The sequence below is a fragment of the Notamacropus eugenii genome, chromosome 6 (genome assembly GCF_028372415.1).
Source record: "Notamacropus eugenii isolate mMacEug1 chromosome 6, mMacEug1.pri_v2, whole genome shotgun sequence".
NCBI lineage: Eukaryota > Metazoa > Chordata > Mammalia > Diprotodontia > Macropodidae > Notamacropus > Notamacropus eugenii.
In genome coordinates this window covers 329,838,069-329,856,989 of record NC_092877.1, presented here as the reverse complement: position 1 = coordinate 329,856,989, position 18,921 = coordinate 329,838,069, and the positions used below count along the sequence as shown (strand labels likewise).

At 38.7% G+C, this 18,921-nt stretch overlaps 1 protein-coding gene across 2 annotated transcripts in view; it reads right to left on the bottom strand.

Annotated features, from left to right (window-relative positions):
- RASA2 (RAS p21 protein activator 2) overlaps positions 1–18,921 on the bottom strand; it is a 150,786-nt gene that overhangs the window by 56,329 nt on the left and 75,536 nt on the right. For both annotated transcript variants that reach the window (XM_072618122.1, XM_072618123.1), the window contains exon 5: positions 15,437–15,513. In XM_072618122.1, coding sequence (XP_072474223.1) covers positions 15,437–15,513 — 77 coding nt within the window. The remainder of the gene's footprint in view (positions 1–15,436; positions 15,514–18,921) is intronic.

The following is an 18,921-nucleotide window of genomic DNA, read 5'->3' as shown; positions in this document are numbered from 1 at the left end:
ATATATTTGAATCCTAACTCTGTCACTAATTTCCTGAGCCTCAAGTTTTAGTTTTTCTGTATCAGGCACTGGCAAAAAACCTAACAACAACAAAAACCACACTGCTTCTCTCTATTTCTTTTTGAGTCAGACAGTCTCTAACTGGAGCTATGTGAATCTTGGTTTTCCTAACTGAAAAATCAAGAAAACATATAACTTCTTCTTTTCATTGTATCAAAATGTGTTACATGTGTTAAATGAAATAGAAGTGCAAATTATTATTTCTAAAGTTGCATTGCTTAAGGAAAAAGGAGGGAAATAAACTCCATCCAAAGAATTCCTTTTTCTTAAAAAAAAAAAAAAATTAAGTAGCAAATAAATATCCCCACAGAAAATATTCTAATTGCTAATTCAAGGATCAGCTGTAAATTGTTGAAGACCAGATTTATGTTTCAGATACAAGATATACCAGATATGGATAACTCTAAGGTTACCAATTACTAAATTTAAGAGATTATGATTAATATATTTTAACTTGGCAGTGAGTTTCTAGGCACCTTTGTTTTGATTAGTTTCATAACAAAATACCAATGTGGGGGGCATTATCTGAGAAGAATCACAAACTGCTGTAAATTAATACAAATCAATGAATTATGACATATAAGTTACGTCACGGATTTCATGAATAAATCCATTTTTGTGAGGAGAACACAAAAATTTTAAGCATAACATATGGGGAGCTCCCTGACCTGGACCTTAACAAGATCTGGGCTAACTTTTTTCCTGTATTGTTTTGACCCATCTGCCTATTCTGGATTTTATCATTACAGACGATAAGAGAGGAAGGTAACAAGTGGACAGAGAACAAGCTTAGAAGGCAGGGCCTGGCTCTGAAACCTATTGGCTTTGACCCATTATCAATCACTTCATATTCATGTCTCAAAAAACTCTTAAAGACTCTAAGCTGCTGAGAATGAAATCACAAGTCTCCTTCTTTGCCTTGCCCCCAAAAATGAAAAGAAAGATGTCAGGCAAGCCCTCATTTTCTGCCAAACAGCCAAACACTATATACATATGTGTGTGTGTGTGTGTGTGTGTGTGTGTGTGTGTTCGTCCTTCGTTGCCGAAGAAGACCATGTCATCAGAGAAATAATGACATGACTTGCACTTGACTTTATTTTGAGTGAGGGAGGGCTGTGCAGGTTACCAGCCTCACTTCTCCTCCAGAGCCATTGGGTCCAGTGACCAGATATGCATCAGGATGACTGGAGATGACCCAGGATGAGGCAGTTGGGGTTAAGTGACTTGCCCAAGGTCACACAGCTAGTGAGTGTCAAGTGTCTGAGATGAGATTGGAACTCAGGTCCTGACTCCTGCACTGGTGCTCTATCCACTGCACCACCTAGCTGCTCATACATTTCTATATATGTACTATTAAATCATTAGTTCATTTTAAATTATAGGATGCATATTTTTCCATTTATATTTTCATCCAACTTTCTTCATAGTCCATTTAGTAAACATCTATAAATATACAAAACCTTAAACTACAAGAAAACAAAATCCCACCACAACCTACTTAGAAAGCTGAAAATGACTCCCATTTGTTTCACACTGAAAAATCCAAAGTTTTACATGCTTAAGTATATTGGCTAGATCTAAGAGGTTTATGCTTAGGTATTGTGTAAGAAAGTTTACTACTTAAGAGTCTTTTGAAAATATTCCAAATTTGAATGAAAACTGGTAAGAAATATAGCTTAAGAAACCACTATTTCCTTTCTCACTGTTTCTAGTATTAACAGTACTTGTTTAAATAGGTCAGGTGGTTCCTGTCTCAATTGCCTGCTGTCTTATCCTTTCATTTTTTTATCCCTTTTGGTACTGATTTTGAACTTTGCTCTGATGAGTTGGTGATGATTTGACTATACAGATAGACTATTCAGAAATGACTCCCACATCAGTAAGCAGTCATTTCCTGTTTTTTAGACTATAACCAATTCATTTTTTTTGTGATATAACTTATTAACCATATCTAATGCCTTCCAAGGCTCACTTTGAAAAGAGCATTCATGATACATTAGCATGAAGTTTCAGCCTCTGGCTTCTCGTGTTTGCTCCTCCTGAATTACATTTTGCCAACATATAATATGGGTAGCAGGTGTGCATAGGACACAGACAAAAGATGTATAGGAAGAGAGGAAGAGATAGCGTTACTGCATGTACTACATTGATAACAGGTTCACCCAAAATATTAACAGGTCATAAAGAAATAATTCCTATTGGAACAACCACCCAATCCCAAGTTACAGATAAAAAATTGGGACATGAGAAATCCTAGCTGAAAAATCCTAAATAAGAAGTGTCACATCATAGCTACAAAAAACAATAATTGTAATTCTTGTCTTTCAACCTTCTGAAATCCTCTTGCTTATATAACCTAATGTTCCAATTTCACAATAGGAAAACACTGATCTCCTCTGAAAAACCTTCTCTTAGGACAAATCTTATTGATGACACAGTTGTAGACACTGTGTAGATTTAGAGGAATGAATTAAGTAGGGTAATAAAAGCATTTTCTGCAAGTAACAAGAATGACAAGGCACAATTGGGGTGAAAGAACACAAAGGGTAATGGTAACAGTAGGACAAGAAACCAGTGGCAGCTGAGAGCCTCGTTCTCAACTGCCTCAGGGAGTGTCTGGGGTGGGGGGCGGTGGAAATTCAGTTTCTAAATAATAAAGACATACTGGGATTTCTTCCACTCTCTCAGAGTACACTATCCTATTTTTAGGCTTTCTATTGCACCACACAGACAATTTTAAAGTAAATGGTTATTCACAATCTGAATCAGTTTTCTTATCTATATGGTATTTACAGTACCTTCCAATTCTGATATTCCATAATCTATAATTTGTTAACTAGAAAAATAAGAAAAATGCATACAATTACTACTTCAAATGAATTTGATAGAAACTAACTTTTTTGCATAGATACTTTTTGTATATAGACATGCAACAATGTTAACTAAGAGAAAAGTAGTACCTACAAATTTAAGGTACAGAGGTTCTATACTGAACAAAAACTTTTTTTCTGCTTAGGCTGGGCATATTGTAATTAGCATACTGACAACACTGCCCTTTCTTCTCCTAGAATTCTACTGTTAAAATTTTATATTAAAACATTCCTTTTGTCTTTCTCTTCTTATCAGCTTGTTACCAGCAAAAACATCGCCCTATGAAAAAGCCCAACAAGTATATGCAAAGGTCTGAGTTGCTGATTTTATAGAGCCTACTACATTGAATATCACCTTGGAAGGTCTCTAAGATCAGATGTGATGTTACTGCCAATGTTGTTCTCATTTTACTGGAAACAAAGGTAATAATGTGGGGGGCTGCTAGGTGGCACAGTGCCTGGAGTCAGGAACATTCATTTTCCTGAGGTCAAATCCAGCCTCAGACACTAGCTGTGTGCTCCTGGGCAAGTCACTTAGCTCTGTTTGTCTCAGTTTCCTCATCTGTAAAATGAGCTGTAGGATGGCAAACCACTTCAGTATCTTTGCCTAGAGAACCCCAAATGGGGTCATGAAGAGTTGGACATGACTGAAATGACTGAACAACTATACATATAATCAAGTAAGACACCATTAATGGCTAAAGCATAGTATTTTCCTTAGGTGTACAGCTTATTTCTGAAACTATTTTTCTCCTCTTTTCAAAGTATGCACAAAGCCAAAAAAGATAACAATGTGAAGTCAAAGGACTTTTAAAGCTACTAGTCCTGAGCCAAGATGGCAGAGTAGAAAGAGGCATATACACTAGCTCTTCCCCCACAGTCCATAAAACACCTGTAAAGAAAGACTCCCAACAAATTCTAGAGCAGCAGAAGCCAAAGAACAATGGAATGGAGGAAATTTCCAGCCCAGGGTGACCTGAAAGGATGACGGGAAACGTCTGTCTCACTGGTCAAGGAGTGGAGCCCAGCCCAGCCTTGGCCCCATGGCATGGCTCTGGGAGACTCTGGCCAAAGGAGACTCAAAAAAATGCTGAAGAAAATAACACCTTTAAAAACAGGCTAACTCAATGGACAAAAGAGGTTCAAAAAGCCAATGAGGAGAAGAATGCTTTAAAAAGCAGAATTAGTCAAATGGAAAAGGAAGTCCAAAAGCTCACTGAAGAAAATAGTTCTTTAAAAATTAGAATGGCACAGATGGAGGCTAATGGCTTTATAAGAAACCAAGAAACCACAAAACAAAACCAAAAGAATGAAAAAATGGAAGATAATGTGAAATATCTCATTGGAAAATAGATCCAGGACAGACAATTTAAAAATTATAGGACTACTTGAAAGCTATGACCAGAAAAAGAGCCTGGACATCATCTTTCATGAAATTATCAAGGAAAATTGCCATGACCAGAGGGCAAAGTAAGTATTGAAAGAACACACCAATCACTTCCTGAAAGAGATCCAAAAAGAGAAACTCCTAGGAACGTTGTAGCCAAATTCCAGAGTTCCCAGGTCAAGGAGAAAATACTGCAAGCAGCTAGAAAGGAACAATTTGAGTACTGTGGAAATACAATCAGGATAACACAAGATCTAGCACTTTCTACATTAAGGGACTGAAGGACTTGGAATATGATATTCCAGAAGTCAAAGGAACTAGGACTAAAACCAAGAATCACCTACCCAGCAAACTGAGTATAATACTTCAGGGGAAAAGATGGTTTTCCAATGAAGAGGAAGCATCAAGCATTCTTGATGAAAAGACCAGAGCTGAAAAGAAAATCTGACTTTCAAACACAAGAATCAAGAGAAGCATGAAAAGGTAAAGAGGAAAGAGGAATCATAAGGGACTTACTAAAGTTGAACTGTTTAAATTTCTTCATGGAAAGACAATATTTGTAACTCTTGAAACTTTTTTCAGTATCTGAGTAATTGGTGGGATTACACACACACACACACACACACACACACACACACACATATACAGAGCACAGGGTGAGTTGAATAGGAAGGGATCATATCTAAAAAAAGTGAAATTAAGGGGTGAGAAAGGAATATATTGGGAGGAGAAAGGGAAAAATGGAATGGGGCAAATTATCTCATAAAAGAGGCAAGAAAAAGGCTTTTGAATGGAGGGAAAAAGGGGGGATATGAGAGGGAAAATGTGAAGCTTAATCTCATCATATTTGACTCAAGGAAGGAATAAAATGCACACTCATTTTGGTATGAAAACCTATCTCACAATACAGGTAAGTGGGGGAGAAGGAGATAGGCAGGGTGGGGGGGAATGATGGAGGGGAGGGCAGTAGGAGGAGGGAGCAATTTGAGGTCAACACTCTTAGGCAGGGGCAAGGTCTAAAGAGAGAACAGAAGAAATGGGGGGCAGGATAGGATGGAGGGAAATATAGTTAGTCTTACACAACATGACTATTATGGAAGTCATTTGCAAAACTATACATATATAGCCTATACTGAATTGCTTGCCTTCCCAATGGGGATGGGTAGGGAGGGAAGAAGGAGGAGAAGCTGTAACAAAGTTTTAGGAACAACTGTTGAGTATTGTTCTTGCATACAACTGGGAAACAAGAAATACAGGTAATGGGGTATAGAACTTTATCTTGCCTTCCAGGACAAAAGAGAAGATGGGGATAAGGGAAGGGAGGGACGTTGGAAGGGAGGGACGTTAGAAGGGAGGGCAGATACGTGGCAGGGGCAATTAGAATGCTCGACCCTTTGGGGTGGGGGGAGGAGAGAGATGGGGAGAAAATTTGGAACTCAAAATTTTGTGGAAATGAATGTTGAAAACTTAAATATATTAAAATTTTAAAAAAAATACTAGTCCTGAAATCATGGTCACGTCATCATTCTGGGTTTTCTTGGAAGAGATGATCTCTAGTTCCCTTCCATCTCAAATTTGGGGTGGAGGGTGGGAAAGTAATATATATCATAAATAACTCAAAATTTTTGTGGAATTTTGTGAATAATGAAAAGAACAAGTTACCTCATAGGCTTCAATGATGTGCTTGCCTATAATGAACCCAATATATATGTTGTTTAGGCAAAATCAATGTTCTTAAGGGTGTGAAGCTCTTAAAAAGTAACCAGAATGAGAAATCAGAAATCACAAATCTAGATTAAGATACCATCAACCTAATTTATTTTATAGAGCAGTTTCTGTTATTATAACTATTACATTTTCAAAAGAGAGAGAGAGATTTAGGAGTATCAACACAGATACTTTTGTCTGGAACTAAGTTTCACTTCTCATTATATTTTTACAAGAACATCTGTTCCTTACATGTGAGATATTTCTATCCTTCTAAATTATTTTGAAATCTCTCCCCACAACAGCGCATTCTCTGTGGGAGGAGCATGGCTTGTTTTGCATGGTGGGTTCTTCGTAAAGCCAGAAGGGCCTGTTTGACTTGCCTTTCTAATTCTCTACTGCTTAGCTTCAAGTGTGATAGCACTGAATGATATAGCTGACTAAGCACATTTTAGGGGGCAAGGGAGGTGTATATTTATCAGTTTATAATTTGGTCAGAAATGCCATCCTGGTCAAAGAAAATGTGTGGAAACCCTGAAAAGGCTCTGGATTCTCTCAGACATTCACTATCTAATCCTACCTGACAACCCATGACAACTACATCTGACTCCAGCTTCATCTCTGCCTCCTCAAAACGAAGCATACAATTCTTGTTGAAAAGGAAAAAGGTGAATTTCAAGATGTTACCTCCTGGCCTCCTCACCAGTCTTACTGTTGCCAATCTTTGCTCATTCCAATAGGTTATTTTTTTCACTTCTATCAAAGACTTGTAAAAAATCAACAAACAGACAGATCTCTGATTAGATCACTGCTTTGCTCAAAAAATGACAGTAGCTCCCCAGAGCCCACAAGATAAAGGGTAAATCCTCTAACTAAGATGCAAGGCCCCCCATACACAGGGCCTGGCCAGTGTCTTCAGTCTTATCACATACATCCTCCCTATTATCCAATCTATTCATTAAACCTTTCCCCTGTGTGCAAGGCACTGTGCTAAACGCTGGGGATACTATGAATAAAAAGATAATCCCTGTCCTCAAGGAGGATATCATCTAGTAAGCACAGCCCTCATCTAGGCTGCAGAAAAACAACACTACTTAAATGCTGTTCCCTCTCGTAAGACCTTGAAAATGCACATATCATACTCCTGTGTGGAACAAACTCCCCATATGCCTTGGCCAAGAGAAATCTTTCTTTCCCTTCAAGTTAAGTAACCATAACCATGTGGTGCCATGGATACAGTAAGGTACTTGGAGTCAGGAAGACCCAAGTTCAAATCTAGTCTCAGATACTTACTACCTCTGTGATTCCAGGCAAATAACTTAATCCCTGCTAGCCTTAGTTTCATCATTTGTAAAATGGGGATAATAAAAGCAACACTCTCCCCGGGTTGATAAAGTACTTTGTAAACCTTAGATACATATGTGTATACTTCTATATATATAACACATATACATATACTTCTCATATTTTTCAAGAGCATCTGTTCCTTACGTGGGAGATATTTCTATCCTCCTAAATTATTCTGAAAGTTCTCCCCACAAACAGCACATTCTCTGTGGGAGGAGCATGGCTTGTTTTGCATGGTGAGTTCTTAGTGAAGCAGACACACACACACAAACGTATTTTTATATACGTGTGTCTATATATAGGTGTGTGTGCGCATGTTGTGTATCTATGCACACACATACAGGCATATGTGTGTACGTGTGCTAGCTTGCAGTAGTAGCAGCTGTCCTGGTTCAAGCACTGCCTCTTCTATGAAGCTTTCCCTGGTTCCCAATTAGAAGAGAATCCTCCACTGTGAATGTCTGATGCCTGTGGGTATGTGGGTATGTGGGTGTGTGGGTGTGTGCATGCCCAGGAATTTTAGTTACATATAGATGTGACTTATTCTAGTTATTTATGGACATGTTCCCTTGGGGAAGAGACTGTTGTGTTTCATTCTATCTTAAGTACTTCACCCAATACCCTGCACGCAGCATTTAATAAATGTTGGTTTGTTGTTCAGTCCAACATCTTTCCACTAAGCACTTGTGTGCAAATGCCAGAGGAAAAATAAAGTTTAGAAAATGCAACCCAGGAGTAGCTAGGTAGTGTAATGGATAGAGTACCAGCCCCAGAGTCAGGAGGACTTGAATTCAAATCCACTCTTACACACTTGATACTTACTAGCTGTGTGACCCTGGCCAAATCACTTAAACCCGTTTGCCTTGCAAAAAACAAAGAAAATGCAGCCTAGTCTCTATTTTCAGAGCTTTTCTTCTAGTAGAGAGATGTAGAACATATAAAAAGAGAGTTCATGAAAAACAATAATGCATGAGAACACAAAAGACATATATAAAGTACTGTGGGAGGATTGGATGGCCTGTGGGCTGAACTTCAAGGAATGGGGAGGAATTCAATATGGCAATACAACGCGTAAGAGGGAGAAGGAATGATGAGTTTTATGTGAAGGAAATACCAAGAACGAAGAAAAAAAGATGGTGTAGATACTGGGAGGAGTGAATAGTCTTGGTTGCCTGGGTCACTGAACATGGAGAGGGGAGGAGAATTAGATAAGGCTGAAAAGGTAGGGTGGTGGCACAAGGGATGGGTAAATACCAGGCTAAAGGGTCTGAACTTTACTTGGAAGGCAATAAGGAGCCAGTGAGGCCTTCTGAACAGTGAGTGATGAAGTCAGGTCTACAACTCAAGGATCTGAGTTTTTGTCAGCAAGGGTTCCACTAACGAGGTACTGCACCTTCATCAGTTGCTGTGATCCAAAATTCATCACCCTGTTTCTAACCTGGTGATGAGTCCTTCCAAACTTAGCTGCACCAATCCTTAGAAATGAGGCAGTTTACTGCTGGCTATACTGAAAGTCATCCCAACTTTGTGGGACCTACCACAGCTCTGCTGGAGCAGATAAATACACAAAGGAAAACTGATTTTGGCAACAGAGTTAAGAATGGAACGTAAAGATGAAGAAGGGAGGCCAGAAGAGGCTACTGTACTAGTCAAGGTAGGTTGGCAGTGGGAACTAAGTATCAAGATGGGGGGTGGGAGGAGCCTTAAGAAAATCACTTTTGTAACTGATTTGGTGCCAGGACTGGATAACTAAGGAGTGGAGTATGACAACAAGGCTTCAAGCCTGGATGACTGGGAGAACAATGGTGTCCGCAATAGTAATAGGGAAGTTTGGAAGAAAAGGTTTTTGTTTTGTTTGTTTGTTTGTTTGGGGAGGAGGTGGGGGAATGATAAGCTCTGCTTTAGACATGTTATGTTTCAGATGTCTAGAAAACATTTAGTTTGAGATGCCCCAAAGGCAGGTGACAGAGTTCAATTAGGGTAAGAAACTAGGGCTAGATCTGGAACTTTGATATAGAGAACTGAATCAAATTTACAAGAACACAAGTCATTCCCCAACTGATAAATGGTCAAAGGATATGAACAAGCAATTTTCAGTGGAAGAAATTAAAGCTATCTATAGTCATATGAAAAAATGCTCTAAATCACTACTGATTAGAGAAATGCAAATCAAAACAACTCCGAGGTACCACATCACACCTATCAGATTGACTAACATGACAAAACAGGAAAATTATAAATGCTGGAGAAGATGTGGAGAAAACTAATGCATTGTTGGTAGAGTTGTGAATTGATCCAACCATTCTGGATATCCAACCAGTTGGAACTATGCCCAAAGGGTTATAAAAATGTGCATACCTTTTAACCCAGCAATACCACTTCTAGGGCAGTATCCCAAAGAGATCATAAAAATGGGAAAAGGATCCACATGTACAAAAATATTTATAACAGCTCTTTTTGTGCTGGCCAAGAACTGAAAATTGAGGGGATGTCCATCAACTGGAGAACTGCCGAACAAGTTGTGGTATATGAATGTGATGGAATACTACTATGCTATAAGAAATGATAAGCAGGCAGACTTCAGAAATACCTGGGAAAACTTATATGAATTGAAGCTGAGTGAAGTGAGCAGAACCAGAACACTGTACGCAGTAATAGCAATGTTGTATGATGATCGACTATGACAGACTTAACTCTTCTCAGCAATACAAGGACCTAAGACAACACCAAAAGACTCAAACGATGGAACAAAAGGCTATCCACATCTAGAAAAAGAACTATAGAGTCTGAAGGCAGTTTGAGGCATGCTATTTTCTTTTTCCGTTGGTTTCTTCTTTTTTGTGGTTTTTTCTTTTCGTTCTACTTCTTTTTTACAACATGACTAATGTGGAAATGTTTAAAAAAAAAAAGAAAGAAACTAGGGATCCCTAGGAAAATACTTAAGTAGTAATAATAATACCAAAAGAGTGGCATTTCCTAAAGGCAAAGGAACAGGGGAAATCTAGGATGAGGGAAAAAGGGTGGTTAGTCAAGTGATAAATGCTAGAGAGTGGGAGTAGAAAGACGCACATACACATAGCTCCGAACCCACAACCCATAGAATGGCTACAGGGAAGTAACTCATGGCGAATTCTGCACCCAGAGGCCACGGAACATTGGAGCGAGGGAGATTTCTGTTCCGGAGAGACCTGCAAACCTCTCGCGGGGGGTCCTTCGCGCTGCGGCCTGGGCGCTGGGACTGGGAGCTGAGTGCAGCCCTGCCGCGGCTGCGGCACCGAGAGGAAAAGATCCGAGCAGGCTTCGGGGACGGGATCTCCAGCAGCCGCACAAGTCCCTCCACCCACAGGTGACGGGGGTCGGTGAGAGAGTCTCTTTGGCGGGTTGAGAGGGGAGTGGGGTGCCCCCATAACTCAGAGCGCCCCCCCCCCCCACCCCGGGAGGTAGAAGCTGAGAGGTGGCTGCAGACCGGGGCTCCCCAAGGGGGCAGGAGCCTGGATCCATTGTGGAAGGTCTGTGCATAAACCCCCTGAGGGAACTGAGCCTGAGAGGCGGCCCTGCCCCCACCAGAGCACCTGAACTTAAGGCTGGAAGCAGCATTTGAATCTCAGACCCCAAACGCTGGCTGGGAGGATCAGGAGGCGAGGTGGGTGTGAGGAGAATATTCAGAGGTCAAGTCACTGGCTGGGAAAATGCCCAGAAAAGGGAAAAGAAATAAGACTATAGAAGGCTACTTTCTTGGTGAACAGGCATTTCCTCCCTTCCTTTCTGATGAGGAAGAACAATGCTTACCATCAGGCAAAGACACAGAAATCAAGGCTTCTGTGTCCCAGCCCACCCAATGGGCTCAGGCCATGGAAGAGCTCAAAAAGAATTTTGAAAATCAAGTTAGAGAGGTGGAGGAAAAGCTGGGAAGAGAAATGAGAGAGATGAAGTCAAAGCATGAACAGCAGATCAGCTCCCTGCTAAAGGAGACCCAAAAAAATGTTGAAGAAATTGACACCTTGAAAACTAGCCTAACTCAATTGGCAAAAGAGGTTCAAAAAGCCAATGAGGAGAAGAATTAAAAAAGCAGAATCAGCCACATGGAAAAGGAGATTCAAAAGCTCACTGAAGAAAATAGTTCTTTCAAAATTAGAATGGCACAGATGGAGGCTAATGACTTTATGCAAAACCAAGAAATCACAGAACAAAGACAGAAGAATGGAAAAATGGAAGATAATGTGAAATATCTCATTGGAAAAACAACAGACCTGGAAAATAGATCCAGGAGAGACAATTTAAAAATTATGGGACTACCTGAAAACCATGATCAAAAGAAGAGCCTAGACATCATCTTTCATGAAATTATCAAGGAAAACTGCCCTGAGATTCTAGAACCAGAGGGCAAAATAAATATTCAAGGAATCCACAGAACACCGCCTGAAAGAGATCCAAAAAGAGAAACTCCTAGGAACATTGTGGCCAAATTCCAGAGTTCCCAGGTCAAGGAGAAAATATTGCAAGCAGCTAGAAAGAAACAATTCAAGTATTGTGGAAACACAATCAGGATAACACAAGATCTAGCACCCTCTACATTAAGGGATCAAAGGGCATGGAATAGGATATTCCAGAAGTCAAAGGAACTAGGACTAAAACCAAGAATCACCTACCCAGCAAAACTGAGTATAATACTTCAGGGGAAAAAATGGTCTTTCAATGAAATAGAGGATTTTCAAGTATTCTTGATGAAAAGACCAGAGCTGAAAAGAAAATTTGACTTTCAAACACAAGAATGAAGAGAACCATGAAAAAGTGAACAGCAAAGAGAAGTCATAAGGGACTTATTAAAGCTGAACTGTTTACATTCCTACATGGAAAGACAATATTTGTAACTCTTGAAACATTTCAGTATCTGGGTACTGGGTGGGATTACACACACACACATGCAGACACGCACACATACATAGAGACAGAGTGCACAGAGTGAATTGAAGAGGATGGGATCATATCTTAAAAAAAAAAATGAAATCAAGCAGTGAGAGAGAAATATATTGGGAGGAGAAAGGGAGAAATTGAATGGGGCAAATTATCTCTCATAAAAGAGGCAAGCAAAAGACTCATTAGTGGAGGGATAAAGAGGGGAGGTGAGAGAAAAACATGAAATCTACTCTCATCACATTCCACTAAAGGAAAGAATAAAATGCACACTCATTTTGGTAGGAAAACCTATCTCACAAGACAGGAAAGTGGGGGATAAGGGGACAAGCAGGGTGGGGGGGATGATAGAAGGGAGGGCATGGGGAGGAGAGTGCAATTCGAGGTCGACACTCATGGGGAGGGATAGGATCAAAAGAGAATAGAAGTAATGGGGGACAGGATAGGATGGAGGGAAGTATAGTTAGTCCTATACAACATAACTATTATGGAAGTCATTTGCAAAACTACACAGATTTGGCCTATATTGAATTGCTTGCCTTCCAAAGGGAAGGGGTGGAGAGGGAGGGAGGTAAAGAAGTTGGAACTCAAAGTGTTAGGATCAACTGTCGAGTAATGTTCTTGCCACTAGGAAATAAGAAATACAGGTAAAGGGGTATAGAAAGCTATCTGGCCCTACAGGACAAAAGAGAAGATGGAGACAAGGGCAGAGAGGGATGATAGAAGAGAGAGCAGATTGGTCATAGGGGCAATTAGAATGCTTGGTGTTTGGGGGGGGGAGGGGATAAAAGGGGAGAAAATTTGTAACCCAAAATTTTGTGAAAATGAATGTTAAAAGTTAAACAAATAAATTTAATTAATTAAAAATGCTAGAGAGTGGCCAACAAGGAGGATGACAGAAAAAATGTCAATGGGTATGGAAATGAGGAGGTCACTGATGATCTCTGATACAGGCAAAAAAGTAGTGGGGGCAAAGGTCCTGTTATAAGGTTATGACGAAGGGATGTGAGGAACGGGAGGAATAGAGTAGACACAAATTTGTCAAGAAGTCTGTCTGTGCTTTTCCAAATAGATAAATGGCAAAAGGATATGAACAGGGAGGTTTCCAAGGAGAAAAATTAGGAATCAACTGTAGTATGAAAAGAATCCTTACAAACCACTAAAAGAAATGCAAATGAAAACAAATAATGCTTGACTTAGTACTTAAGAGACTGGCAAAGACAGTAAAAAGGAAAACGGTCCTGAGGAGGCTGCAGGAAGACAGGAATTGGTCTCACCGTTCTGGAAAGTGATTTACAGCTGTGCCCCTAAAGAACAGGTCTTCACGCTAAAGAGATCAGAGAGACAGGGAAAGGATACACATGGCCCTGGTTGTGCTGGTACCCACTTTGCTGCAGAAACCCGCTTTCCTACTGCCCATGGGCTCCTGGCTCAAGATCTGTGCCATGTTGGAGTGGAAGAAGTCACTTCTTGTAGTTTCTCATCAGACAGATTTCTTAATCATACCAACGTTTCATGGGAGGAGGGAGGTGAGAACTTGGCAGTCTGTCTCCAGCTCAGGCAGCTATTTTGGCAGGAATTCTTTGCTAAGCTTCTAAAGCCTTCTGTGGCCTGGCCTAGCCTACCTTTCCACCCTTTTTATCCATTCCTCCTCTTCTTGCAGTAGCACTACAGTTGAGCCACAATGACCTTGCTATTCATAACCAATGACACCTCATGTGCAGCTGGGGGTTTTGCACTGACTGTTGCGGGTGCCTGGAATGCACTCCCACGTCATCTTTGAGAATTCCTTTTTTCCTTCAAAATGCGGTTCCAAGATGCTGGGACTCTCCCAACTGCCGGGACCCTCCTACTACCCCAAATTATCTTGTAGTTATCTTGTGTGTACTTTATTGAGATACACATCTCCCCTGACAGAAGCACCTTAAGGGCTGGGACCATTTTATTCTTGTGTATGCACTGCCTGATACATAGCAGGAGTTTACGAAGTCATTTATGTATATGTCCCTAACAACAGGTTTACCACATAGTCACTTCATCTAAGAATATGAAAATCCTTTGGATGTGGTCAACAGAAGAATCTGCTTTGCTTGACTGTGTATATTTGTAAAAAGGGTTTCTTTTTCTTTTTCTTTTTAGATGAGGACAGGGGAGGGGGAGAAAATAAATTTTGTTAATTTTTTAAGATATATTTTATAAAAAGAATATGGAAGTCCAATCTATGCTCTTTAAGTTATTTCTGAGGCACACCTTCCCCCAAATTAGACTTAAAACTAAAAAGAAGCAAATCTTACAAATTTAACATTTAAAAAAATGGACTCAATGCCAGGTTTAAAGATGACGAATTTGTTTGGGCCAGCGCCTATGCTGTTTTTCATATTAATATCCCTGAACCCTTAAACACAGTTGGTGATTATTAATATTGAATTGAGCTATTATTTCCAATCCAAACCTCTGGCATTATACCATGCTACCTTTTCCAAGAAAAGATTAAAATGTAATTCTCATCTATAAGGGCATCACTTAGGCTTTTATGGAGACCTCACTTTCTATTTCTTCTAGACTGACTGTCCCTTCTATAAGATCATAAAGAAGTACAATTATCACAGAAAAAAACAAAATCTCTTTAGAAAACTTCTAAGTAGCTGATAACCAACTGGACAAACACATATGACTTATGTCCTATAAAAAATAGCCACGCAAAACAAACTGGAATTCAATTTTGGGTGAGAAAACAAAGCTCATAAAGATATTCCAAAGATTCTGGAAATATCTAATAATAATAACAACAGTTAATGACTAAAACAATAATAATAACTAAAGTTTATGCTGTGTTTTAAGATTAGAATATGTTTTACACTTCACCCTCACAACAACCTTATAAAGTAGGAGTTATTATTATCTCCATTTTATGGATGGGGGAATTCAGCCTGAGACAGATTAAGTGACTTGTCTAGGGTCACATACCTAGCAAAGGTCTGAGGCAAGATATGAATTCAGATTTTCCTGATTTTAGGTCTTCCACCCTAACCACAAAACCAAGTTGCTTCTCGAAATATCTAAAATTAAAGACTAACAGACAGAAGATTCAAAAAACAGCAAAAGTTGAAGTATTTACACTTGATTTTTTTTGTAAAAGAACTATTCTTACTGTACTACAAGCTGCTGGCATACTGATCCATTATCAGTGATGAGCTCATTCAGTTTTAATTCCAGATGAACTTTACCCTGAAATAAACAAAAAAGTACATTTATTAGTGTACTTTTAATGACAAAACATAAACATGCTACATAAAAATTAACATGTAAATGTACTTTTAAGTAGCAATCAAGCTATATAAGTGATTTATACTATTCTACTATTTTAAAGACTTTAACTTATCAACTTAAATGATAATTGTAATACAGATGAACCAGTATGCCTCTAACGGCTCAGTTACCCTCAATGAGAAGTAAAATAACACATATTTGAGGGTAAAATAATTTGAAATAAAAGCTAAAAGTAATAATATTAGTATAACAGAACAAAATATTAGTATAAACAGAATGAAAGGAGAGACACCTTTCCTTCCAAATACTAATATCACTAAGCTAAAAGACAAAAAAAAAGTCCTAAAACCTAAAATTAAAGCCAAGTTAAATAAGCAATAAAGTCTAAAAGTTTTACCACTAAGCAGAAGATACCGTGGGTTAATACATAAAAGGAGAAGACCTAATCCATCTCAAGCAGCTTACAATCTAGTTGGGGATTCAAAATGTACAGTTAGGAATCAAGAATTTGCAGGGTTGAGTCAGTGTACATGCCAGGGAGATGTCTATATTGAAAAATGAAAAACAAAATTAAATGCAAAAACTAAGTAGATAAATGATTTTTTAAAAACTAGGTGAGCTATGTTTTAAGAAATTTGGTTTGCCAAATTATATATAAACAATGATTTCTGTGGTTTTTTTAAAGGCACTGACACCCTAACTTTTTTCAATTTTAACTACTGAGAACATACCACTACTAAAGCAAGGAAAAAGGTTCCTCCCCCACATCTCCCTCCCTCAAAATCAGTGGCACTTTTTGTTTCAATTTTCCTTTTTAGTGTTATAAACTTGCCAAATATCAACAAGCATACTGTTCTATATGAAGAAGAGGGGAAAAAAAGGTCTGCATACAAAAATATGGCTTCCACTAAGCACACCTGAAGTTTTAGATAGATTTCAACTTTAACATGACAGTTCCAAAACTGTCCTGTTTGTCTCTCCCCTTTTGAACGTTCTCCTGCTCTCTTCAGTATATTTTTAAAGATTTTAAAAAATATTCTTTTCTTCCAGTTTTTTACTATCACTATAATTTTCCCCCATTCTGTTCCAACCCTCCCTCCCCAAATTAAAGCCCTTTTAAACAGTTTCAAATAAAAGCCTTTTTATGTGTGGTTCCTAAAGACAAATAAGTATAGTCATGTAAAATAAACTCACACATTGGATAGGCTCCATTTTCATACCATCTTAACAAATAAAGAAACTTATGCTTGATAAATTAATGCAAAGAGTACAGAAGCATGCAGAGGAAAATTTTCTGAAAGTAGCAGTCAGTTCACAATGAAAAAGTAAAGTAGTATCATGGCTACAAAAAGAAAAAACTTTTGATGAGACCTTGCTGAGAATCGTTAGTGCTGTAACAGTTCCGGCCTCCTATGTTCATTACTCCCACTAACAACTTAACAGCACATTCTTTAGGCATTAACCTTTAGAAAAACATAACTGTGAGCTGACTTGGTCAAGCAAGGGAATGGGGACAAAACATGTCCATGCATGATAGAGAAAAACTATTAGAATACTTGAAAAACTTAAAAGGCAATGAGGTACAAAAGAAAATGATCATTTCTAATAAACATACATTATTACATTCCAAGTTTCTTTTTAATTATAGAGACTTTATCTTAAGCAAAATTATACTTTAGCCCTGTCTTCCATTTTTGACCAAAAATTTGTACCAGAACTAGACGATAAGTATTATCATTAATCTCTTTTACTTCCTGCAGTGTGCTACAGCTAAAACTGGGACTGTCAGTAATAGCCTTATGGTTTACATAGCCAAATTTCTCATAAGCAAGGTTACTGAACCAAACAGTAAGTATTCTTTTTCCATAAAAATATGCCTTTTTTATTATAATAGTAGCTTATCAAATAGGTAAGCACAAATAATTATACATATATTATATATATTTTAAAATCAAGTACATAGTGTTAGAAAAGGATTTTCAAAAATGTAATCATCTAATTATCTAACTGATCTTTATTTTCAGTAGTTGCTTAATCTTATTTTGATTTTATCTCAGACTTGAATAGAATATTATTTTCTAAATCATCCTGAATTTTCTCTCCTAGAATTGGGCCTTGCTGGGTTGTTTTTTGTTTTTTTTTTTAAGCATTTCCACAGCATAGCCCAGAAGCTGTCATCCAAACTTCTTGTTTTATATATGAAGAAACTGAGTTGCTTGAGGTCATACAGGTCTGAAGCATCAGAGGTGGAATTTTACCCCAGGTCTTAAGAGTCCAAAGGTAGTGCTTGTTCTTTTGTATTCTACTGCTCGTTTTCACTGAATAATAAAACCTCTTTCACCTTATGGTTTACTAAGTATTTAACAGCACTCCCAAAAATAGTTAATCTTATCATGATATTCCCACAAACATACTTTCCTTGAAGCTTTTTCACTCATTCCATAACCCTAAGATGGCCTCTTCACGGTGTTATTCTAAAGAAATCATGGGATAAGTCTGGATGTGGGGGGTCTGAGTCAGTAGAGTACTGGTAAAGTGAAGGCACTTATAAAATGAATTTCCAATCCAGCAAAGGGCTGGCCTCTGAAGTTCTCAGAAGAGAGGTGGAGGGGTTGGACATGGCTAACACATCAAAGAATCAGTCAAAAATAGAATGACTTTTTGAGAGGTCTGCCTCAAGGCATCTGGCATTGCCTGACTGCAAAAGATCAAGTCCCTGATAACAAAAATTAAAACGGGCTGGGATTAGCCATCAGATACATATCCTCAGTACATATATGCACATATGTACTTGAATTTTATGTATTTGCACATATGAACCATGTGTGTCTGCCCATATTCCTTGAGCATCCCATCCTGGTGTGCAAATGTCCCTGGGTTCTCCGAGGCTCTGCCAGTAAAGCACTAGTTCTGGAAGGTGCTACGCCAAGGGGAAAAGACTATTGTGTCTGCAGCATGAAAACTAAGTTTGCTAGGTTCAGGGAAGGAGGTTCATTACTGACTCGGTTACGGGGTGATGGCCTTAAAGACTGTCTACCATGTCATCAGGGATAGAGGGGTTATAATCTGTGTCAGCTGAAGGGGAGCCCATGCTGATGAAATTAGAGATCTCTGACATACTGATAAATATATATTTATTAGTAACAGCTACATACCCTGACATACTATTTTATGGTCTTACAAGTGCTGGACTAGATGGCAATACAATTAATTAGATGGACTCAAGACAGTTGTCATAGTTTACTCCATGAGCTCAGTATCCCACCAAATGGGAGCTCTTTCTCTCATGTTTTGTCACTGAATATGGATGGGGGAACAACTACAGATCAACATGATGGTGGCAGGAGGTTTTCAATGGAGGATCTC